The 26,118-nt window shown below is 46.4% G+C and overlaps 1 protein-coding gene across 1 annotated transcript in view; it reads right to left on the reverse strand.

The window, feature by feature from the left end:
- The window catches only part of SCTR (secretin receptor), a 67,636-nt gene extending 43,907 nt beyond the window's left edge, over window positions 1–23,729 (reverse strand). Inside the window, exons 1-2 of the mRNA XM_006057168.3 lie at window positions 23,321–23,729; window positions 11,529–11,634 (exon numbers count right to left, since the gene is read on the reverse strand). Of these exons, the coding sequence (XP_006057230.1) occupies window positions 11,529–11,634; window positions 23,321–23,380 (166 nt within the window). The 5' untranslated portion in view covers window positions 23,381–23,729. The remainder of the gene's footprint in view (window positions 1–11,528; window positions 11,635–23,320) is intronic.
- Between the last annotated feature and the right edge of the window lie 2,389 nt (window positions 23,730–26,118).

Genomic DNA, 26,118 nt, shown 5'->3' on the forward strand with positions numbered 1-26,118 from the left:
GGAAGTAAATGATGTGTGTGTGCAGTGAATCTTTTTTTCCTCCTGGCATTTTTTTCCCTTTTTTCTCTCCTTCCTTCTCAGATTACTGGTTCACAGCCTCTCAGAAGGGCAGGAAAACTTACAATCTCCCTGACCTGTTTCCAAAGGGCCCCCAGGGCAGGAGGATAAAGAGGAATTCTGGTGCAATCATAATTCTTGAGAAAATCATAATTTTGATTTTCTTGATTGCAAGAAAACCTTGCAATCATAATTCTGAAAAAACAGAAACAGAGCAAGACTTCACTCAGACTAGGGAGACAAGAGTGATGTGATGAGCAGGGAACAGAAGGTTCCCGAAAGAGGCTCAAGGGCCCTGCTGCCCATTTGCCCCAGACAGTGGGAAAACCCAGAGGGGAAATGGCTATGGGGACACATCCAGACAAGCACAACCAACAGCCGGTTTCCTGGCTTCATCAAGCTCCCTCTGCCTTCCTCAGCCCACCCCAAGGGCACCCTAAGGAGGTCTCTTCAGCCGTGCAAATGACCTGACCTACAGTATTTAGGTCGGGAACCGTGTTGCCCTGAGTGTGATGGCTGGACCACACACAGAGGTGGTCAGGGTGGGGTCAGAGGAACTGGAGGCCCAGGTGGCAAAGGCATTAAAAAGCACAGCACAGGAGGCAGGCACAACAGAGAGTCTGGGGTGCTTCTCTTTAAACCGAGAAGCGCAAGCTATTCCTTGGGATGAACTATCTTGGGGAGTAGTGAGCTCTCCACTACTGCAGAATCCAAGCAGAGAAGGTCATGCAGTTAGGAGGCTGCACTGGATAAGATACAGACCCTCTGAGTGGGAGGCTGGGTGCCGCTTCCCTGGGGCAGGTTGGTTCTTCTCCCTCCAAGAGGCTTGCCCAAGCAAGTGCTTCTGAGCTTGTGAGCACTGATCCTGAGCCTCCTCCTCCCCAGACTGTACAGACTGCACTGACCCCACAAAGTCCTCCTCAACCACCCACAGGCTCTTCCTCCTCCAGCTGAAACGCTTCCTTTCACGCTCTCACTCTAATTAGACATTAATTGGCACCAACAGTCTCTCTCTTCCTCTATTTTTTTGTTTCTCAAATGCAAATCTTCTTGGGGAAAGTGAGAATATCAGTCACTCACAGTTCAGTCTGGATTGCAAAATAAACAATCCTCAGGATTTGCAGTCTAAAGATGTGCGCTGAGAGTCCTCTTTCAGCACTGGGTGATCCTGTGCCTCTAAGAGCCTCAACTTCCTCATCTGTGAAGTGGGATGGTAATAGTACGTAACTGCATGGGTTGCTTTAAGAACTAAAAAAAACAAAATGTCTAAAGTGCTACATAAACCTAAGTTTCTTGTTTCTGAAAAATGAGCCAAGGTCAGCTGTGGCAAGGAAAGGATAGGGAGAGGTGAGCTCTGGGTAGGGTGAGGGTTGTCCCAGGGTGTTTGTCTGCCAGAGGCCATCAGGGGCCAGGAGAATCCAGAAAAGGACCTGGAACGTTTGTTAGAGAAACTGCATTAAAGGCCAGCATGTAAGACACACTAATACGTGCCACTACATGGATGAACCTTGGAAACATTAGTGGAAGGAGATAGACTCAAAGGTCACGGACCGTGACTCTATTTGTACGAAATGAACAGAGTCAGCGAATGCACAGAGACAGGGAGTGGATGTATGGTTGCCAGGGGTAGGGCAGAGGGAGGAGGGAGATGAGGAGTGATGGGTACAGGTTTTATTTTGGGGTGATGAAATGAGAATGCTCTGGGGCTATATAGAGGTGGTGGTTGCCCTGTGAATGCAGCAAATGCTGTTGAACTGTTCAATAAGATGGTTAATATCATGTGAATTTCACCTCAATAAAAAGGCACACTGACCCCCTAACCCTTTAGAAGGCAGCCCATTTTCTTTGGGAGTGGGGAGCCCACTGGCAAAGAGAACAGGAAAAGGGGATGGCGAGTCCCCACTCTGAAGGCAAGGACATGAAGACCCAGAGAGGATCGGGGTCTTGCCCAAGGTCACACAGCCCCTAAGTGACAGAGCAGTGCACCTGCCCAGTCTGTCCAACCACTAAGCCCACACCTTTCCTGCCACCACTCTGTCTCTGGAACATTCCTCCCTAGGATGAGGCAGAGCCCTTCCACCAGCCAGCTCTGAGAGGGTATCAGCTTCTGAAAACAGAGTAATAAATAGCCCAGTAAGGCAGGCCATGCAGCTATTAGGGTGACCCTGAAATGCTCCCAGGAAATGCTGGGAAGGCCTTGGTCACCTAGCCCAGAATAGCTGAGGAGTTAATTTTTTATCTGTGATAAGTGTGCTGAGTTTGGTGACAGCTTGGTGAGTGGCGTTTCCTGTGCCTCTCTTAGCATTCAAACATTAACCTCCTCCCCAGGGAAGACCAGTCAGCTTAACCATTAACCCTGTACCCCCAACAGAGAATCTGCCAGCCCCCTCTGGCCTCAGGCACCAGACAGATCCTTCCTGGGGATGGAAGGGCCTTCAGGAGTCATGCTCCTGAGCAGAGTTACAGGGTTGGACCCACATCCAGGCAGCCTCAGCCCAGCCCCTCCACCCACCAGGTTCTGATGGGGATACTGGGGCTGAGCCTGCCCAAGGGCTCCATGGCTTTGCTGTTTCTCCTGTTTTCTTTTCTTGAGGGAATCTTCCCCTGCAGCCAACACATCCATTCTAAATTCCATGATGGCTTTTGTGGCTCAGCTTTCTCAATCTCTGAGCAGAAAAGGCCTGAAGACTTTCCCAGGAGGCTGGGTCCTCACACATCTTCTGCCTCAGGGGCTTTTAAACCAGGTTTTCAGAGCAACAGACACTTTTTCCTAAATAAAAGTTGCAGAAGGCCAAAATGCAAAAGAGATCGAAGAGGTCTGAGCCTTTGTGCTAGGGTGGGGTCAGCCTGGGCCCCTTCGCTCACCGGCCTGGCAGGACATAGTGGCAAACACTGCGAGTAAAGGATGGCCTCACTGCATGGAGAGAGCAAGGTCTCCCCAAGAGCTCACAGCAGAACCTGGCGGGAGTCCCTAATGAGCCCTCTCAGCCCTGGATGCACAAGTGGGACTCTGGGGACAGAAGACAGTCAGACCTGCTGCAAGTCAGTCAACCTGGGTATATTCACAGCCTCCCCGGTCCTGCAATCTGAGGTCAGCACCCACAGGGTGATGGGCCAGGTCAGGGGGAAGCACCTGCCATGGGCAACGTGGCCACACCACTCACCTCGGCTGGTCTGTGATGAGCTGGGCAAGCTGGGAGCATCCACATCCTCTACCACAAAGGCTCTGCCTCATGTCCCTCTGTCTCCTTCAGGTCTCCTCTGTCTACTCTCAGTCAAGGGTCTGCACTCTTTCACCTTGTAAGTCAGTCAACAAACACACACCAAGTGCTCGGTCTTAGAGGAAAGCGACACAGTCTGTCCCAGTCCAGCAAACACATCTCCATGATGCATTGCAGATGTGCCAGGAGGGAAAGAAATGTTGGGGGTGGAGGTGGGGTGGTCCTGCGGAAGTCAGGGTGGCCAGCTATGCCAGCAGAAATCATCTCCTGGAGGAGTGGCTGACAGGACTGGAGAAGAGGAAATGGAGCCAAAGCAGAGGGATCAGTATGTGCAAACGCCCGGAAGCATGAGAGAATTGACATGGTCAGAAAGTTGTAAGCAATTTGGTTGAGCCAAGTGGAAACACTCAGAGTGGATGCATGAACAAGGGCCAAGTCAGGAGCTGAACCTCATCCTGGAGCCCTGGGGAACAATGGCATATTTAAACACTTCAGATGCTAATTTTTAAAATAACCATCTGTAACTTCTTGATGTGAGCTGAAGTTTACCATCATCTCTCCCAGGGGCCTGACATTCTGGGCTTTATCCCTAAGGCCTGAATATAAGTCCCACACTCTGTCACTGGAATTTTAGACATTTTCCTTGGGGACATGCAGGCAGCTGCTGTTCCTGGGGTGGCAGAGGGTGGCACCCTCTGCCAGGGTGGCAGAGGCAGAGCCACCGGAATCCAGGAGGCTGTGACTCAATGGTGGGCCCCCTCTGAGCCATAAGGTCCCAGTTTGGTTCCCCCGAAGCACCTTCCACAGCAGCATAGGAGAAGGAAGTTCTCATCCTGCCCATCCCTCATGCAGAGGCTGGTAACTTGGCCAGAGCACATCACAGCTTCCACACTGCTTGACCTCTGCTTCCCATGGCACCATCTTCCTCCTGCCTCCGCTGCACTTGGCAGGTAAGTGCAGGGATCTCAAGGCCACTCCTCCTACAACCTCAGTCTCAGTTGCCACCCAAAGAAAAGTGTTCCCCAGCCCAATCCTCCTCTGAAGTCTCCATCATGTGTGTCTTGATCTGAACTCATGATTTTCATCTCTCTTCGCCCAAAATACTCTCCCCTTCTCCCAAGGTGCTGCGCCCACCTTACAACCTGGAGGTGCATGTCACACAGTGAGCAGAAAGAGAGGAGGAATATGGGATCTGATGACACCCAGGAACTCTACACGAGCTCTGGATCTTTTGTGATGTGTGAAAAAGCAACCCCTATATGATGAAGCTTGCATATCAAGTCTCTGCCAAGTGTACAAAAACATATTCCTAAGCCATAAAAGAGGAGTCTACATGCCATCAATCTTACCATTTTCATCTCAAAACAAGAAGTGTTAAATATTTTTGAATGAATGCTTTTATTTTCACACAAATCCCATAAAACAGATGTGGAAATTGAGGTCCAGAGACATTAAGGACTTGTTCAAGATCACACAGTCTAATTTAAAAGCCTGGGCCTCTCCTTTCCCCTCTCCTCACCTCCACTCCTCTTCCTTTTTCTTTCCTTTTAAAAACTGAAATGAAATTCACATACAAAGATGGGATTGCCTCCACCTTACAGCCACCATCACGACTAGACTAGACGTCAAACAGTTGTCTTCCCTGGAGCAAGGAAGCAGACAGGAAGGGAGAAGAGAGGAGAGCCTCACAGACACAGCTAAGAGGACAAGGAGGCAGTGACACAGCAGGAACAGCAGCTCGGGTGGCGGCTGGATCCTGGGAGTGTGTGGGGTGGGGTGGGAAAGGGGTCACGGGCCTGGCCACGGAGGACAACAAGAAAGCAGATAACCAACAGCTCAAGAAGTTCCTGAACAAAGACCATGACCTGGAGAGAAGAGTACTACAAAAGAATATGCCTGGTGAATAAGTTAGATGAAAAGGATCATTTTCCAGAAACATTCAAACTACTAAGACGGAGGCAGGAGCAAACAAAAATCAGAACAGACCTCTAACTAGTCAGGAGACTTAATCTGTAACAAAAAATCTCCCAACAAAGGAAAGGCCAGATGGCCACACTCATGAAGTCTACCAAACATTTAAAGAATAATTAACACCAAGCCTCATCAAACACTCCCAAGATACTGTAAAGGAGGAAACACTTGTAAAATCATTCTATGAGGCCAGGATTATCTGATACCAAACACACATAAAGACTCTACAAGAAAAGAAAACTACAGACAAATATCCCTGATGAACAATGATATAAAAATTCTCAACAAAATACTAGCAACTGAATTGAACAGCACATTAAAAGAATTATACACGATAACCAAGTGGGATCTATCTTTGGGATGCAAGGATGGTTCAACATATGAAGATTGCTTTGTGTGATGCACCGCATTAACAGAAGAACAAAAAACACATTATCATCTCAATCAGTGAAGAATCAACATCCTTTCATGATAGAAACACTTAAACTAGAAATAGGAGGAAACTATCTCAATAAAATAAAGGTCATATATGTAAAGGCCACAGTGAACATCACATTCAGTGATGAAGCCCGAAAGCTTTTCCTGTAAGATCAGGAACAAGACAAGGATGCCCACTTTTGCCACTTATATTCAGCGTAGTACTGGAAGCCCTGTACTGTGCTGTGTTTAACTGCTCAGTCATGTCCGACTCTTTGCAACCCCATGGACTGTAGCCCGCCAGGATCTTCTGTCCATGGGGATTCTCCAGGCAAGAATACTGGAGTGGGTTGCCATGCCCTCCAGGAGATCTTCCAAACCCAGGGATTGAACTCAGGTCTCCCACATTGCAGTTGGATTCTTTACCATCTGAGCCACCAGGGAAGCCCAAGAATCTGGAGTGGGAAGTCTGTGCCTTCTCCAGGGGATCTTCCTGAACCCAGGAATCGAACCAGGGTCTCCTGTATTGCAGACGGATTTTTTACCAGCTAAGCTACCACGGAAGCCCACTGGAAGCCCTAGTCTATAGCAATTAGGCAAGAAAAATAAATAAAAGAAGGAAGGAAAGAAGTAAAATTATATGTTTTTAGACAATGTGATCTTACATGTAGAAAGCCCTAATGATTTCTGAAGTGGATTCAGCAAAGTGACAGGGCACATATAAAAGCAATATACAAACATTACTAATTATCAGAGAAATGCAAATCAAAACTATAATGAGGCATCATCTCACACCAGTCAGAATGGCCATCATCAAAAAATCTACAAACAATAAATGCTGGAGAGGGTGTGAGGAAAAGGGGACCATCCTACACTGTTAGTAGGAATATAAACTGATATAGCCATTATGGAGAACAGTACGGAGAGTCCTTAAAAAACTAGGAATAAATCTACTATATGATCCAGCAAACCCACTACCAGGCATATACCCTGAGAAAACCACAATTCTAAAACACACGTGTACCCCAGTGTTTACTGCCGCACTATTTACAATAGCCAAGACAATGGAAGCAACCTAGACGTCCATCAACAGATGAATGGATAAAGAAGATGTGGTACATATATATAGTGGAATATTACTCAGCCATAAAAAGAATGAATTTAAGTCAGTTCTGAGGTGGGTGAACCTAGAGCCTGTTATATAGAATGAAGTAAAACAAATATTGTATATAAATACACACATATGGAACCTAGAAAAATGGTACTGATGAACCTATTTGCAGGGAAGGAATGAAGATGCAGATGTAGAGAATGAACTTGTGGACACAGTGGGGGAAGGAGAGAGGGGGATAAATGCAGAAACTAGCATCAACATATGTACACTATCATGTGTAAAATGGATAGCTGGTGAGAAGTTCCTGTATAATACAGGGAGTCCAGTCTGGTGCTCTGTGATGATCTAGAGAGGTAGGGTGGGGTTGGGAGGCTCAAGAGAGAGGGGATATGTGTATAGTTGTAGCTGATTGCATTGTTGTGAAGTGGAAGTGAACACACAAGATTGTAAAAAATTTTTTAAAAATCAACACACAAAAATTAGTTGCATTCCTATGAACTAATGAGAAACAACCTACAAAGGAAATTAAGAAACAAATCCATTTATAATAACATTAAAAAGAATAAAATACTTAGGAATAAACTAACCAACAAGATGAAAGACTTACACACTGAAAATTACCAAATGTTGCTGAAAGAAATTAAAAACACAAATAAATGGAAAGACATTCTGTGTTCATGGATTGGATGACTTAATATTTTTAAGATGCCAATACTACCCTAAGTGATGTACAAATTTAATACAATCTGTATTAAAATTCCAATGACGAGGAGTACCCTGGTGGCCCAGTGGTAAGGACCCAGTGCTTTCACTTCAGGGGCCCAGGTTCAATCCCTGGTCAGGGAACTGAGATCCTACAAGCCACATGGCATGGCCATTAAAAAAAAAAAAATCCAAATGACAGAAATATTTTAATATTTATTTGTTTAGAATTTATTTAAAATTATCAGTCTTCCCTGGTGGCTCAGACAGTAAAGAATCTGCCTGCAATGTAGGAGTCTGGGTTCCATCCCTGCATTGGGAAGATCCCCTGGAGAAGGGAATGGTTACCCACTCTAGCATTCTTGCCTGGAGAATTCCATGGACAGAGGAGCCTGGCAGGCTACAGTCCATGAGGTTGCAAAGAACTGGACATGACTGAGTGACTAACACTTTCATTTCATTTTCAGAAATAGAAATATTCATCCTAAAATTCCTAATGGAATATCCAAGGATCTTGGAATAGTTAAAACCATCTTGAGAAACAACAAAGTTGAGGATCTCATAATTCCTGATTTCAAAACCTATTTGAAAGCTACAGTAATCAAAACAGTGTGGTACTGGCATAAAGACAGACATATAGACCAATGGAATAGGATAAACATCCCCCAGATAAACCTTCACATGTATAGTCAAGTGATTTTTTTACCAAGATGCCAAGACCGTTCAATGAGAAAAAGACTATCCTTCCACAAATGGTGCTGGGAAAACTGAATGTCTAAATGCAAAAGAACAATTCAGTTCAGTTCAGTCACTCAGTCGTGTCCGACTCTTCACAACCCCATGAATCGCAGCATGCCAGGCCTCCCTGTCCATCACCAACTCCCGGAATGGACCAAGAACCTAAATGTAAGAGCTAAAATTTAAAAATTCTTAGGAGAAAGTTCTATGAGATTGGATTTGGCAATGCTTTCTTGGATATGATACCAAAAGATCTGACAACAAAAGTAAAATTGGATAGATTATAATAAGTCAAACTTTAAAACTTTTGTGCATCAAAGGACTCTTGCCTGGCAAATCCCATGGACGGAGGGGCCTGGTGGGCTGCAGTCCATGGGCTCGAAAAGAGTCGGACACGACTGAGTGACTTCACTTTCACTTTTCACTTGCATGCATTGGAGAAGGAAATGGCAACCCACTCCAGTGTTCTTGCCTGGAGAATCCCAGGGACGGGGGAGCCTGGAGGGCTGCTGTCTATGGGGTTGCACAGAGTCGGACACGACTGAAGCGACTTAGCAGCAGCAGCAGCAGCAGATAGCATATTGAAAAGCAGAGACATTACTTTGCCAACAAAGTTCCGTCTAGTCAAGGCTATGGTTTTTCCAGTAGTCATGTATGGATGTGAAAGTTGGACTGTGAAGAAAGCTGAGCGCTGAAGAATTGATGCTTTTGAACTGTGGTGTTGGAGAAGACTCTTGAGAGTCCCTTGGACTGCAAGGACATCCAACCAGTCCATTCTGAAGGAGATCAGCCCTGGGATTTCTTTGGAAGAAATGATGCTAAAGCTGAAACACCAGTACTTTGGCCACCTCATGCGAAGAGTTGACTCATTGGAAAAGACTCTGATGCTGGGAGGGATTGGGGGCAGGAGGAGAAGGGGACGACAGGATGAGATGGCTGGATGGTATCACCGACTCAACGGACATGAGTTTGGATGAACTCTGGGAGTTGGTGATGGACAGGGAGGCCTGGCGTGCTGCGATTCATGGAGTCACAAAGAGTCAGACACGACTGAGTGACTAAACTGACTGAACTGAACAGGTATGAAATGTACAGAGAGGGGAATATAGTTAATAACTATGTAGTATCATAGTTAATATCTATGCAGGATCTTTGTATGGTCACATATCATAATTAGATTCATCAGTGGTGATCATTCTGAAATGTATAGAATATTAAATTACTAATTGTGTAACAGAAATTAAATAGTTTTATAGGTCAATTATACATCAAAAACAAATTCATAGAAAAAGAGATCAGATTTGTGGTTACCAGAGGCAGGGTTAGGGAGAATTGGATGAAAGTAGTCAAAAGGTACAAACTTCCAGTTATAAGTACTAGGGATGTAATGTATACCATGATAAAGACAATTAACACTGCTGTATGGTATGTATGAAAATTGTTAGAATAATCCGAAGAGTTCACATCATACAATTTTTTTCCATTTCTTAACTTTGTACCTATATGAGATGACAGATGTTCACTAAACTTATTGTGATAATACTTTCATGATGTATGTAAATCAAATTATTATGCTATATAGCTTAAACTTATGCAACGCTGTATGTCAACTATATCTCAATAAAACTGGAAGAAAAATAAATAGATGAACATGGTTAAGATAGTAAAATTTGCTGTAGGTATTTTACTACAATTAAAAAAACAAAACACTGACAACATCGAATGCTGGCGAGGATACAGAACAACAGGAATGATCATTCATCGCTGGTAGAAATTTAAGTGGTGCAGCCACTTGGAAGAGACTTTTCAATAAAGTCTATTGAAAAGAAATTCATATAACATAAAATTAACCACTGCTGCTGCTGCTGCTAAGTTGCTTCAGTCGTGTCTGACTCTGTGCGACCCCACAGACGGCAGCCCACCAGGCTCCCCCGTCCCTGGGATTCTCCAGGCAAGAACACTGAAGTGGGTTGCCATTTCCTTCTCCAATGCATGAAAGTGAAAGCATTTTAAAATGTAGTCAGTGGCATTTAGGACAGTCTTGTGTGTGGCCGGCACCTCTACCTAGTTCTACACATTTTTCCGCCACTAAGAGGCAGTGCCTACACAGGTGCTCCGCGTGCCCTTTCCCCTGGGCCCCTGACAGCCACTGATCTAACTTCTGTCTCTGTGAATTTGTCTGATCTAGACGTTTCCTATAAGTAGAATCATATCACGTGCGTGTGTGCTTGGTCACTCAGTCGTGTCTGACTCTTTGGAGCCCCATGGACTGTAGCCCACCAGGTTCCTCTGTATATGGAATTTCCCAGGCAAGGATACTGGAGTTGGTTGCCATTTCCTACTCCAAGGGATCTTCCAACTCTGGGTCAAACCCCTTGTATCCTGTCTCTCCTATATTGGCAGGCAGATTCTTTACCAATAGCACCACCTAAGATTTATCCACATTGCTGCATGTACCAGTACTTCACTCCTTTTTAAGGCTGAACACTATTCTATTGTATGTACAGACCACATCTTCATCTTTCATCAGCTGACAGACACTTGGGTTGTTTCTACCTGTCGGCTACTGTAGCCAGTGCAGTGAAGACCTTGTCTGCACAAGTCTTTGTTTGACTATTTGTGAAGGATTCTTTTCTTAATGCCACATCCTCTGCTACCTTTAGATGAGTAAAAGCTAAGAAGATAAGTGAAGGAAGGGAGTAGAAATAAAATTAATATGTAAAGAGCAAATTAATAATATTGACTGTCTTGACTAATAATAATAATTAATATTTAAATTAATAATCTTTAAGAAGCACCTATATTTAACACCTTTATCTTACATATATTTATAATTCTAACATACTTTATCACCTCTGTTTTAGAGATCAGGAAAGTGAGGCTCAGAACATTAAATAATTTGTTCACATTCACAGAGCCAGTGAGGGTCAGCCAGCAATGGACCCTGAGTTTCCCAGACCCCACACTGCCTTTCTGTTACCTCCCCCATCATACTAGCAATAGAGGCGAGAGAATGGATAAGAGGTACACCACTATGACAAGTAACTCTCATCAAAACACTCACCTGGGTGAAGTCATCATGCAGAAGCTAATGGTTCAAAAATCCTGGTTGTACCCATAAACTCAGAGAAACAAAGAGGGGTGATGATGTGGTTTTCAGCACGTGTAGACAGCTCACCAGGGTCACTCTAGACCCTTCCCCTCTGCTTATTCTCTGAAAGAATACAGCTGGTCCAGCACCAACCTCCCACCAACCCAGTGGAACTGGACACGAGCACATCCCAGAATGGATGCAGGTAGGCACGTACCTGGGGCTGGATGCTCCGCGCTCTCCCGGGAGAGCTCCTGCAGGCACTGGTCCCTCTCCACCCGCAGCACCCGTAGCACATCACACAGTCGAGGTGGGGTACCAACCTGAAAACCCAAAGCCAAGAGCACTAGTCAGCACCACAAAGCTGATTCTAACACATAAGGCCTCTCTGTGGCAAGACTGGGGCCAAACAGCAGAGATTCAAAAGGAGGAAGACAGAATAGCGAAAGTAATAAAGAAGCAGCGGACTTCTATCCCTTCTCCAGGGGATCTTCCTGACCCAGGAATCGAACCCAGGTGTCCTTCATTGCAGGTGGGTTCTTTACCAACTGAGCTATCAAGGAAGTCCCACAGATACAGAAGCAAACTAGAAGTTACCAGTGGAAAGAGGGAATGGGAGAAGGACAAAACAGGGGCAGGAGAGTAAGAGGCACAAGTTGTTAGGTATAAATAAGCCACAAGGATACATTGTACAACACAGGGAATATAGCCCATATTTTATAATAACTATAAGTGGAGCATAACCTTTAAAAATTGTGAATCACCAATTGTATACATCTGTAACCTATATAATATTATACATCAACCATACTTCAATAACAATAGACTTGTAAGAAAAAGTAATTTAAGCTATAGACTTTAGTTAATGTATCAATATTGGTACAGCAACAGTAATCAATGCACCACTTTAATTAATGCAAAACATCAATAACAAGAGACACTGGGGAGGAGGGATTGAGAGGGCTGTGTGGTCATTCTTTGTTTCTGCACAATTTTTCTATATACTTAAGTCCTCTCAACAAAATAAGTTCTATTAATTAAAAAAATAACTGGGAGAAATCAGTTCACCTAATTTAAAGACTTGCTGCATAGCTATAGTAGTCAAAAGAACTTGGTATTAGCAGAAGAATAGGCAACAGTGTTATAGCTATAGATAACAAAACAAACCTAAGACTCCTACCTAATATAAAAATTACCTCAAAATAATGATGGACTTGAGTGCAAAAAATTCAACTAAAACTTTTAGAAAAAGCACAGGAGAACACCTTCAAAATGCAGAGCAAGATAAAGATTCTTTATACTTGACACCAAAAGCAAGATCCATAAAAGGAAAAACTGATAAACTGGACTTTATCAAAACTAAAAACTTTTGCTCCATGAAAAACCATGTTAAGAGGATGAAAAGACAAGCTATAGACTAGGAGAAAATATCTGCAAATTAACAAATTAGGATTAACATCTAGAATATATAAAGAACATTCAAAACCTAATAGTAAACAAATTTTAAAAATCTAACTAGAAGATAGGAAAAATGCATGAAGAGATATTTCACAGAAGAAGATATACAGATGGCAAACAAGAGCATGAAAAGATGTTCAACATTATTAGCTATTCAGTTCAGTTCAGTTCAGTCGCTCAGTCATGTCCGACTCTTTGCGACCCCATGAATCGCAGCACGCCAGGCCTCCCTGTCCATCACATCCAGTTCCATCACTTCATGGCAAATAGATGGGAAAAAAGCAGAAGCAGTGACAGATTTTGTTTTTTCTTGGGCTCCAAAATCGTTGTAGATGGTAACTGCAGCCATGAAGTTAAAAGACGCTTGCTCCTTAAAAGGAAAGCTATGGCAAACCTAGACAGTGTATTAAAAAGCAGAGACATCACTTTGCCAACAAAGGTCTGTCTAGTGAAAGCTATGGTTTTTGACTAGATGTGAGATGTGAGAACTGGACCATAAAGAATGCTGAGTGCCAAAGGCTGGTGCCTCAAATTGTGGTGCTGGAGAAGATTCTTGAGAGTCCCTTGAACAGCAAAGAGATCAAACCAGTCAACCTTAAAGGAAATCAACCCTGAATATTCATCAGAAGGACTGATGATGAAGCTCCAATGCTTTGGCCATCTGATTGGAAGAGCCGACTCACTGGAAAAGATCCTGAGGCTGTTAAAGATTGAGGGAAGGAGGAGAAGGGGGTGACAGAAGATAAGATGGTGGAATAGCATCATTGACTCAATGGATATAAGCTTGAGCAAACTCCAGGAGATAGTGAAGGACAGGGAAGCCTAGCACGCTGCAGTCCATGGGGTCACAAAGAGTCAGATGTGACTGAGCAACTAAACAACAATGGAAAAACAATCATTAGAGGATAGTTTGCTGCTAAGTCGCTTCAGTCATGTCCAACTCTGTGCAACCCCCATAGACGGCATCCCAACAGGCTCCCCGTCCCTGGGATTCTCCAGGCAAGAACACTGGAGTGGGTTGCCATTTCCTTCTCCAATGCATGAAAGTGAAAAGTGAAAGTGAAGTCGCTCTGTCTTGCCCGACTGTTAGTGACCCCATGGACTGCAGCCTACCAGGCTCCTCCGTCCATGGGATTTTTCCAGGCAAGAGTACTGGAGTGGGGTGCCATTGCCTTCTCCAAGAGGATAGTTTAGCTTCTTTTAATTCTAAATTTCTTAAATTGTAGCAAAATATACATACCATTTGCCATTTCAATCATGTTTAAGTGTACAATTCAATGGTATTAAATGAAAAGTTGTACAGTGATCACTCCTATCCATTTCCAGGACTTCTACAGCCCAACAGAAACTCTGTACCAATTAAACAGCAACCTCTATTCTACCTCCTGACTCTGAGAATATGTCTGTTCTAGATACTTCAGGTAAGTGCCATCATACAATATTTGCTCTTCTGTGTCTCATTTCACATCCATGTTGTAGCATCTATTGGAATTTCATTCCTTTATATGGATGAATACTATTCCATTGTATGGACAGATCACACTTTGTTCATCTACTCATCACTTGGGTGTTTCCACCTCTTGGCTTTTGTGAATAATGCAGCCAAGAACAGAGGTGTACAAGTATCTCGAGTCCCTGCTTTCAATTCTTCTAGGTACATATCTCGGAGAAGGCAATAGCACCCCACTCCAGTACTCTTGCCTGGAGAATCCCAGGGACGGGGGAGCCTGGTGGGCTGCCGTCTCTGGGGTTGGACAGAGTCGGACACGACTGAAGTGACTTAGCAGCAGCAGGTACATATCCAGAAGGGAAAGGTGGATCATATGGTAATTCTATGTTTACTTTTTTAAGAGACCACCACACTGTTTTCCACATCAGCTGTACCATTTTACCTTCCTGCCAACAATGCACAGAGTTCTAATTTCTCTGTGTCCTCATCCTCAACCCTTATTCTTCTGTTTTAATAATATCTATTGTGCTGTGCAGTGCTAAGTCATTTTAGTCATGTCTGACTCTCTGCAACCCTATGGACTGTAGCCTGCCAGGCTCCTCTGTCCATGGGATTTTCCAGGCAAGAATACTGAAATGGGTTGCCTTTTCCTCCTCCGGGGGATCTTACCGTCCCAGGGATCAAACCTGCGTCTTTTCCATCTCCTGCATTGGCAGGCAGGTTCTTTACCACTAGCGTAACCTGGCAAGTTCCAATATCTATCTTAGTGGGTGAGAAGTAGATCATTCCACATTTCTTTTACCCTTAATCCTTTCATTAAAACTGAATAATCCAAGATTATTTTGTGTGGTGGCATGTCAATTGCAGGAACGTATGCATCCACTGTTTGTATGACGGCAACAGTATCTTGTTGAAAGGGCTGAGTCTGTGGATGAGTCTGCAGCCTGCAGACAGTGGTCTTAGTGACAGAGTGGGGCCATCAGGATAGCTGGGAGTGGCTGTGAAGATTGTGTTCATGGAGCAACAGTTTGTTAGATGCCAGAGGGAGAATGAAGGGGAAAAAAGCCCCCTTATCATCTAAGTTTTCCTAGAGGAAAGAAGAGGCTGATGTTTAGAAGTCAAATGTATGTATGCTTGTGCATGTTTCTATATAATCAATAAATTTAGAACTATTGGGAATTTCCTGGCAATCCAGTGCTTAGGACTCTATGTTTTCACTGCCGAGGGCATGGGCAGGTTCAATCCCTAGTCAGAGATTGAACAAGCTGGACAGCACAGCCAAAAAAATCTTTTTAAGACAAAAACGGACTACGCTCTATAGTTCACCCCTTTAAAATTTTCCTCTAAATTCACAGGAGAAACAAGTGAAGGTGAAAGTATTGCTAAAATTTATATAAATACTCCTCAAAGCAAGAGCTATTAGTCTTGAAAAGGTCCCTTTTTTTTTTTTTGCATTTTCTTTTTTTTTTTAATTTTATTTTATTTTTAAACTTTACATAATTGTATTAGTTTTGCCAAATATCAAAATGAATCCGCCACAGGTATACATGTGTTCCCCATCCTGGACCCTCCTCCCTCCTCCCTCCCCATACCATCCCTCTGGGTCGTCCCAGTGTACCAGCCCCAAGCATCCAGTATATATATAATAGTTTTTAAAAATCAAGTTTGGATAGGTACTTTTTTTTTTCTTTTACTTGTCCTAGTACTAAAGTGCTTATAGCGAAAAACAGCAGTTCCCTTGCCTAACCTTTCCTGCTCTCCAGAGAAAACCACTTTCCTTTTCTTTAGATGTATATTTTCATTTTATCTCTGTATTTCAAAAGTATCTCATATTGTTATTTCTTGGTTTATCTAATTGAGACATTATCCAAAACTCTATATTATGGAAGAGAAAGATTTAGAAGTTTTTAAACCTCCCTACATTTACTTCCCTCCCCCCATATAATATATTGACATAGCCTTCTCTTAATTTTTAGTTAAATGAATGGTCTGTATTTATAATGACTTACTTTGACTATGAAATATTGTTCACTGCTGAGTCTAGCCTTGTAAAACGATTATGTCTCTTCTTGTACATTTTGTTTTTCCTGTGGTCAACAATTTACTTTTGCGTTTTCATTTGATTAGTTTATCTAGGTAGATAGGATTAATTTATCCAAATGCTCCAACAGCCCTGATAGACATTTATCAAGAGGTCTATTCTTTCTATCCCTGGAGCCCTCTGTCCCACAGACCTCTGCCAATGGGGCCTGACACCTGGCTGTGCTTTTAGGGGGCCTCTCCCCGGCTCCCCAGTCACGGTTCCATTTCCTATATTCCCTGTCTTTGTCTTGGCTTTGCTTCCTTGTTCTTCAGAAGCACGTTCTACAGTAACTCCTGAGAAAGCACATATAAGGAGGTCAACTTTTGAATCTTTTCAGGAGTGAAAAAGCTTTTATTCACCTGCTGCTGCTGCTAAGTCGCTTCAGTCGTGGCCAACCCTGTGCAACCCCATAGACAGCAGCCCACCAGGCTCCCCCGTCCCTGGGATTCTCCAGGCAAGAACACTGGAGTGGGTTGCCATTTCCTTCTCCAATGCATGAAAGTGAAAAGTGAAATGAAGTCGCTCAGTCATGTCCGACTCTTAGAGACCCCATGGACTGCAGCCTACCAGGCTCCTCCGTCCATGGGATTTTCCAGGCAAGAGTACTGGAGTGGGTTCTCTAATGAAAAACTACTGAATTCCAAAGAAGGGGAAGAAACTCAACACACTTTGCTCATCAACTGACAACCTGAGACTGGAAAGGAATAGTTTCAAAGGGGAAAAAAGAGAGATACTAGTCTAGTTTATACAGTGAGAAATAAAGAGGGAACTCGATCTTACAACCAGTTCCAAACCCAAAATGTCATCCAGCACTTACTGGGTCCCTAGGATGCCCAGCAATCGAAGGTGAGCAGACACAGATCTTATTGCTGTACTCACAGGCTCCAAGAGGTCCAGAGGCGCCTGTGGTGGGAGCACGCGGGGAAGGTAGTGGCCAGGTCACCATGGACCACAAGCAGTGGCAGGAAACCCCTGGGAGGCACTGCACTGCGTAGGCGAGAAGTCATCTGCATAGCGGAGGGGATGTGCACAGGTGTGACAGGGGCCAGCAGGGGCTGAGGGCCAGTTGAGGACAGGGGCCAGCGTGGTTCCTATGTCTTTGCTTTGAGTACCTCAATAACTCCAACAGCAGGGAAAACAAGGACAAAAGATATGCGTTTGGCAGCAGCTGAAGTGAGATAAGCATGGTTAAGGCTGGACTTACGTCACCTTAAGATGGCCAAGGAAACTCACATAGTAAGAGAGAGCAGCAAGCATAAGGAGAGGAAGGGCCAGAGACAGTGCCTGAGACCGTGACCCTCACAGGCTGGGAAGATGAGCAAAAGGAGGGACCACACAAGAGGAGGGATCACACAAGAGGAAGGAACCATGTGACATGGGGAAACCTCGAAAGAGTGAAAACCTCATCTGAGGCACAATGGGAACCACGAGCCTGTGAAAGGCAGGCGCCAAGGTGAGGAAGAGGGGGAGGGACAGAGTGTCCCAGCACCAAATGTCTCTAAAAGGCTGGAGTCCCATGGGTCCCCTGCCCATCTTGCCCAGAACAGTCAGGGTGTGTGCTCACTGCCTTGATGTCATTAGTCATAACGTCCAAACTCTCATCAGCCATGCATTCCCCTTGGGTGGAACAGAGACCACTCTGTGTCTAGGGAAAAGTGGGATAATGCAGGGCCTGGTGAGACTGATGCGAGTGGGGAACAGGTGGGAGCCAGGGTGCTGCAGGCTGAGGAACGGACAGAGGTGGAGGCAGGGATCATAGATGCATCCACCAAAATTCTGGCCATGAGCAGTAGCAGAGGAACCACGGCCAGAGCTGTAGAGTTCCTTTGCCACTTGGCTCGATGGGCTTGGGCAGGTTGACTAGCTGATGGAAAATCCAGTCAAGAGGAGCAGGATGAAGGCTACCTCTGTGCCATCTCAGGACAAAAGTCACTGAGCATGGTGGGGGGAAGAGATCAGGAGCATGGGGCCGGAGCAAAGCCTCTATTCCACTCAGGTGTGATGCAGACTGAATGTCTGTGTCCCTCAAAGAATACATTGACTCCCTAATCCCAGGTGTGGCTCTGTTAGGAGACAGGACCCAGAAGGAGTTCATTAAGGTCAAATAAGGTCATAGGGGGCCCAAATCTGATAGGATTAACGTCCTTACAAGAGATCAGTGAACTCACTCTCTCAGAAGTCAGAGGAAAGGTTACATGAGGAGCAGGCAGCCAGCTGCAAGCCAGGGAGGGAGGTCTTCCCAGAATCCAACCATGATCTGGGATATCCAGCCTCCAGGCCTACAAGAAGATAAATTTCCACTGTTCAAGCCCAGCATGACATTCAAGGGAGGGCAGGAGGACAGGAACAGGAGGGTACAACTTAGATTCATCTATGAGGGCAAGATGCTGCTCAGAGGATGTTCATTCTCCGACTCTCAGGATACGGGAGGTAAACCCATCTATTGAAAATGAAAGGCAGTGGTAAGGTCAGAAATCTCAGAAGACACCAAGGGGAGCCTCGGGGAGCCAAGAGAGAGGGAAGTGATGTGGGGCATGCGGTGATTCTGGAGAAGTCTGGAAAACTCGGGAATCCTGGCAGCACAACCACCAGGAGATGACACACCAGGGAGGTCCCTTCCCCAGACGCCCCTTGGACTCTCTCAGACATGGAATATTGAAGCTGGGTGGGCCCCAAGAGATCCCTGCTTTCTCATATCCTCATTAATACTTATATACTCAGTCATGTAAGCAAGTAGATAGAATCTGAGTGTTGTGGGTCTTATCTGGGGCTGCAGGTTGTTCCAGAGCCCGAGCAAAGGTCAGTGGTGACTTTAGCTTGCTAAGGGCAGGGATGCAGGGGCCAAACCAGAGGCCACTCTGGGGGCAGAGCTCTAATCCTGGTTGTGGAATCTGGGCTTTCAACAAGAGGTGCCAGGAAGAGACCCGTGCCCTCCAGTGTCAAGGGAGGGGATTTGGGGGATGGGACAGGAGGGGAGCTCTGTAGCAACTCCTAAAGGGGGTGCCAAAGATGAAAGGACTCCCCTAAACAGTGTGGGAAGCATCTCTCCTGTTTTTTTGAATTTGTGGCCCCAAGCTCATCTCTGGCCACCCTCAATAAAATGCTATGTGTAATTCCATATTTGGTTTGTCTTTTATAAAGTGATTAGATTAAACTGTAGTTATTGTCATTTTGTGGTTTGAGAAAGATTTCATGACAGTGCCTTGGGAGCCAGAAACCAAAGCGGCCTCTCTTTGGAAGCAGATGCACGTGCTGGCTAAGAACAGCTGGGTTTGGGTCCTTACACCATCATGCCCAGCTGGGTGACTTGACCAATGGTTTCACCTCTTTCTGAGTCTCAGTTTCTTCACATGCACAGTGAGGATAATGATTGTTGGTGGGAGAAGTCACGTAGTGCCAGGCACAGTTTAGCAGAGTATCTGGTGTGAAGTAGACACTCAGTGAGGGAAGCCTTCACCATCATCATCATCATGGTCATCAGTCACATGAATTTTAGGAATAGCAAAAACTCAAAAAGAAATCTACAATACTACCTCGAAATATTGTTCAGGGAAACAAAGTTCCCAGTGACTTTTCTCTAAGAGGCATCAGTAGTCAGATCCTCTGGTGACCTTGCAGGCCTTCCTAAAATTCTGCTCACCCAGCTTGTCAACCTCTGGGTCCAGATGCAGTCCAGAAAGGGGTGGGGACCACCACATGCCAGACCCCCACCTTTGAGTTTTTGTGTTTCTGAGCCATCAACCAAGAAGAAATGAAGAGAGACATGGGGGAGTGGGAAGGGAGGGTGGAGAAGCCAAAGGAACCCGTGCTCTATAGAGGTCTTCTCATCCAGAGATGGGTTTTCACTGGTATACCTGCTTTTGTCTCCAGCTCAGATTCCCTGTCACCAACCCCACTACCCTGAATCCAGCATCCAGTGACACCTATTACAAATCTTGTTCACACATTTCCCCTGAGACATAATAACTTTTAAGGCAGTAGTTCTCAACCAGGGCAGTTTTGCCCTGCCTGCTCCCAGAGGACAGTTGGCAGTGTCTGGAGACACTTTCTGTTGGCACAACTTGGAGAGAAGATACTAGCTTCTGGTAGGCAGAGTACAGGGACGCTGCTGGACAGCATACAATGCACAGGACACCCCCACCCCCTGCTCCCCTCTCTCAAACCATTATCTCCACCCTCTCGTTCCCTCCCATGCCAGGGGAGGGCCTAGCTCTTGTCCCAGCATCCCATGTGGAAAGCTCAGATTTAATATCTAGTATTATAGTGTCAAAGTTAAGAAACCCTGCTTGAAGGAAAAGGTAGCCCCTTGTACCCCACTTAACTCACTCAGGTTCTCAGGTGGGCAGTTGGCCAGATGCCCTGGATTTAAAAGCCCTCCCCTGAGAGACTACACCTTTGCCTGGCAGATTTATGCACAATTTTGTAAGCAATGATTGCTTGTAAGATGTCATTCTTCACTACCTGTTGTTATATGAAAGTGTCCCACATGAGGGCAGCCACTATGGATAGCACCATCACTTCATTCATTCATTCAGCCCACACACAGTCATTGACTCTTTCTTCTGATATGACAGGTTCTAAGGATAAAGGATGAGTGCGACTAAGTCTCAAGGTTCAAGCTCTAAGTGAACGTATTGGGGAGGACAAGAAGGACAGGTGCGCTGGTAAATAATGACAATACTGTTCCAGGTAAAAATCCTCATGAAAGACATGGGTGGGGACAGTAAGGGGAGGTGAAGCCAGAGTTTCTTATGGGGGTCTCAAAAAACTGCCCCACCAGCCACCGGCACTTTTCAGTCCGCTTGCAAGGGACCCTCCCTACATCTCTGTATGAAAAGGTGGGGAGTTGAGGGGAGTAGTAATAAGCAATTTGGCCTTAGTAATCCCCCACCACCACCAATTAGGAAGATGCCTATGATTTCCCTCAAGACGAAGCATGAAATGAATAAGGAATTGTTTGAATGCCCTTCAGTTTCAAAATCAAATGTCTGACCACTCAAACAGAAAAAAAGCAGGGTTTCATAGGCTGGGAAATCCTCCAACTGAAGCCGGGCAATTCCATCCCTATTTGTTGAAGGAGTTCTCTGCCAAGAAGTGTGAACCTCAGATCTGGATAAGCCCATAAAATCACCAGAGAGCCAAGACTTACACACAGGAAACCACCACCATAAAGTGGTGCATGAGGAGATGAAGATGCGAGCAAAGACAAGTGACAAGCCAGACAGAGCCCTGGGCAGTTGAGAAAGGTGAGATCTGGGCTCCAGTCCCAGAGCTGCCACAAACTTACTGATAAGGAGCAGGTCCCTGCTCTCTGTGGGTATCAGTTTGCTCCCCTGGTGGCTCAGAGGTTAAAGCATCTGCCTGCAATGTGGAAGACCTGGGTTCGATTCCTGGGTCGGGAAGATCCCCTGGAGAAGGAAATGGCAACCCACTCCAGTACTCTTGCCTGGAGAATCCCATGGACGGAGGAGCTTGGTTGGCTACAGTCCACGGGGTCGCAGAGAGTCGGACACGACTGAACGACACTATTACTACTAAAAGGAGGAAAGTGGACCAGGGCATAATAAAGCATCCTTCCAAGGCACATAGAAGACCTGAACCAAGGGAAGGTTCTCATTTTCCCCTGGGCTTATTCCTAAAATGACACTGGAGACTAAAATGTATGTTGAACCTTAGTCCTGAAGACCCAGCCACTTGTTGATTTCTTCTGACAACAGTAATGTTCCTGCAGATACTTAAAAAGGAGGCTGGCGGCAGGCGGGGGATGGGGCGAGGTCACCAAAAGGGCTGCCTCCCAGCTCTGGGCACCAAATAACAACACACTTGGAGGCTGAATTTGGCTTTAAACTGTCCCCATGTCTCAGATGGCATTTCCCCAAAGCGGGAGCTCAGACTTGCAAGCAGGTGCTGTTGCCCTAACACCTTCCAACTGCAGCGCTGAGGACAGGAGGCTCCAAGTTATTAACACGAGGGAGCTGCACAGGAGAGCCGAAAACCCCACTCTGGATACCACAGGAGCTGTGCCTCCTGCGTGTCAACACTCCCACCAGCTCCAGAAGCAGGTCTTTCTTATAGCCAACCAGGAGAGGACCACCAAAGGGCCACTGATGGGTATGCAGGAAGGGTTTGCCCAGGACGGAGACTTCAGGCTCAGAATTGAGTTCCCAAGTGCTTTCCCTGGGGAGTTTCTTGGGACTGAGGCGGTGGGGGGCCTGTTTGGAATGCTGGTGGAAAGGGGAAGTTCTGGAATCTGTGCTCCCCTTCCTCACCGCTCCTACTCCCCACTGGGCGCAGCCACCCTCTTTCACAAACCCCACAGGCAGAGGCCAGGACTCCCTGGAGTTTGTGAGAAAGCAACATAAGCCACTCACTCTGCTGCCTTCCCTTTTCTCTGCCAGTTCCTCCCTGGACCTGGTTTGGGGAGACCAGCTCCTCCCAGAAGTCCCCAGACCCACCGATATTGCGGAGCCAAACCCACAAGACCAAGGAGGAAGCTGCAAACGCTGGCATTACAGCTCCGGCAGTTACGGGCAAAGCTTTCGGAGGTCTCCCCATCCTCAGCCGCTGTCTGTGCAAATATGGCAAGGCTCTGGGGCAGGCAGACTGGGTTCCAGCTGTCTTTTCTCGGGGCAAGCTTTTTTGATCTTTACAAGTCTCGCTTTCCTTGTCCGCAAAGTGAGGGTGAAAATAGCAATTTCGAAAGTCGATGATGAGGTTTCAAGGAAATACTGCAGGAAAAGTGCCCGCACACAAAAGGCACGGCCAGGGGCGGCTCCCGAATTTCCGCCCAGGAGCGCCCGGGTTGGGCGAAGGGCAAGGTGGTTTATCTCAGCGCTGCCTGCGCCCGGGCACATACAGATTTTATTTCGGAGGAGAGGACCCTCCGGAGAGGAGCAGACAAAAATCATAATTGCGGGGAAAGGATGGGGAGAAACGCCTCCCACTGCCCAGCAGAATATCTTGTGGGGCCCCTCCACCCCTCACCCCTAGAGGGACTCGCGGAAGGGCGCGTACTCACCGCGTGCACGGCGCAGGCTAGCAGCAGCAGCCCGGGCAGTGGCGGCAGGCGGGGGCGCATGGTGCCGCGTGCGCTTCCCTGGCGCCCCGACGGCCGCCTGCTGGCGCGCACCGCCGCTCAGCACTCAGCGCTCCCTGCCGCCTCTCGGACCCCGGCTGGCCGCCGCGCCCAGGGGAGCCATGGCCCCACCCGCGGCGGGCCACGGACTGCGCCTCCCCTGACGGGGTGGCCGCGCACCACGCCGCCCCGCCGGTTGATAAGGACGCGGCGCGGCGTGCGCTCCTCCACCCACCCCTACTGGCTGGCCCGCTGGCGGGGGCCAGCGCGGAGACCAGCTGCGGAGGAGGTGGAGGGAGGACGCGAGGCCTAGAGAGGCTCCCGCAGGCTACGGTCGGCAGGCCCCGCTGCCACACCCCCACGGACTAAAAGAGCCCTCCCCAACGTCCGGGTCAGTGCCGCCACCGCCGCGCTGCGTGAGAATGGCCAGGAGGCCACCTTTTGGAGCCTCAGCGTTCTCATCTGAACAGTACATCTAATACCTGCCTTCTTTCAGCTATTCCATTTCCACTTTTTTTTTTCCTTTCTTATTAGATATTTAACGCTCCTTCCAGAAAGTTGCACACACATGAGTTCCATCACACTGAGAAGCCTTTGATGATCAGGTGAGACCAAGGAGGACCATCGGTGCACCCCAGCGTTTGGGGCTGTGCTGGAGCTTTTGTGCTTTCTGGTTTCCCAGGGAGCTATTTCAGTATTAGGCAGGTGTGCCCAGCAGCTGCTCATCCTGAGTCTGAGGGCTTAGATCTCCTTGTTGTTTAGTCACTCAGTCGTGTACAACTCCTTGTGACGCCATGGACTGTAGCCCACCAGGCTCCTCAGTTCATGGGATTCTCCAGGCAAGAATACTGGTGAGGGTTGCCATTTCCATCTTCATCGGATCTCCTGAAGGTTGGCTTTTGGCCTCTCAGTACAGTACAAGGCACCCTCAGAGGGTTTTTGTAGACCCAGTTTTTTCTTTTTCTTCTGTGGTGCACATCCCCTTTCCTTTTGTGTCTCCTTCTATCTAGATCTTTTTCTCAGGGACTTGGAGTCTGTCAGCTCATTGACTTCTCCTCTCCCTCACCCTCTTCCCCACACATGGAAGTGAGGTGAGCTCTACCTGATTGCTGTCTTTGGCGGTAAGGACTGGCATGAGATTCTGAGCACGTGTATATGCACATGTATGTGCACATGTGTGCACACACACACACACACACACACACACACACCCTTTCCTTTCATAGCATCCCCACCAGCAGAGAGCCAGTAACTGGATTGCCCTGGCCCAGGCTGTCCTTGGAAGTCAAGGTACTGACTGCCTTGATCAAGTGTGGTCAGTGGCAGGTGGTGGTTTCTCCCCTCTAGTCCACAAGTATAAATCACCTTCTTTGAGACCATTATCACCAACAAAAGTGATATTGGGTCCCATTGTCTTCCTTGTATTTCTCAATTGGTTCAAGATTCAGGCTGGAAAAATATTATAAACTGGTGTCTCTGACATCATAAATGTGCATTAGAAAAAGTGCATGTGGTAAGGATATGCCATTTTTACTATATAGACTTTTGTGTTGCATGAATAGTTTCTGTAATGACTGGATGTATTGCTTTTTTGATGGAAAGACAAAAAAAGAAAATAATCCAAAATGCAATCTGTGGTCTATACTAGAGCCTCGTGATCACCAGTGAAAAAGCAAAATGACATTTGTTCTGGGCAATTCAATCAATTTCTGGCCTGTGGAAAGCCATTGTTCCTTAAATAGGAGGCTCTGTCTCTCAGAATATTGAGGAAAGGATCTGAAATGCTCTGTGGGAAGCCATGGATGCTGTCAGTGGCTTCGTAGAACCTGCCTGAGAACACAGTTTCAGAATAGGGTGGAAGGGAGCATGTGGGGAACTAACCATGTATTTAATACCCACCATGTGCTGGGGAGTTTTTTAATAATTGGATGTATCATCATAGACAATCCTCCAAAGACTGTCTGAGAGACACTGACTTTCCTTGATGAATCAGATGGGAACTTGAAGCTTGGGAAAGGTAACCATTTGCCTCAACAAGGGGCAGGGCCTGGATTGAACCCAGGACTGAGTCCAAAGCCCAGGCCCATGTCCTTTGCATGCACTAGAACTTCTCTCAATCCTGAAGATGACTTTCTTACTATCAGTCTTTCCAAAGCTCTTTTGCATGCAGCATTTCATTTGATCCTTGAAACAGCTCCATGGGGTCTGTAGGACCGGTGATCAGGGGCTGCAGGAGAGGGAGACTCCATTGCTCACATGGTTTCATTGAAAGTTTAATGAGAAGATGCCATGCAGAGGTGTGGGTGGGGCTCAGGGAACCAGCAGGGGACATGCAGGTGCCCAGGTCAGCAGCGATAGGCCTGGTCAGACTCCCCTGTGCCTCTTCTGCTTTGACCTTGGCCCCACCTGTCTTTGGCCTGCCTCAGCAAGACTCCTGCCATGGGTTAGTGAGAATCTTCCCCCTTGATATCTTGTCAAGTTCCTTGTCTCTCCCACCTTTGATGTCTAATCCTGTCCTGCCTTCAGCAAGAAGGGTGTTAAGTCAGTTTAGCAGAAATCTCCCTATCTTGATGTCTCCTCTTAGTAATCGTCCATCCATGGCCACCCTCACTCTGCTCCGTAGCTACAAATCCCCTTTGTTTCTTGTTATATTCTGAGTTGAGCCCTGGTTCTCTCCTCTATTGCAATACCCCTGTTGTAACAGTCTTGAATGAAGGCTTCTTTACCATTTTAAAAAGTGT

This window comes from Bubalus bubalis, chromosome 2, assembly GCF_019923935.1.
Source record: "Bubalus bubalis isolate 160015118507 breed Murrah chromosome 2, NDDB_SH_1, whole genome shotgun sequence".
Taxonomy (NCBI): Eukaryota; Metazoa; Chordata; class Mammalia; order Artiodactyla; family Bovidae; genus Bubalus; species Bubalus bubalis.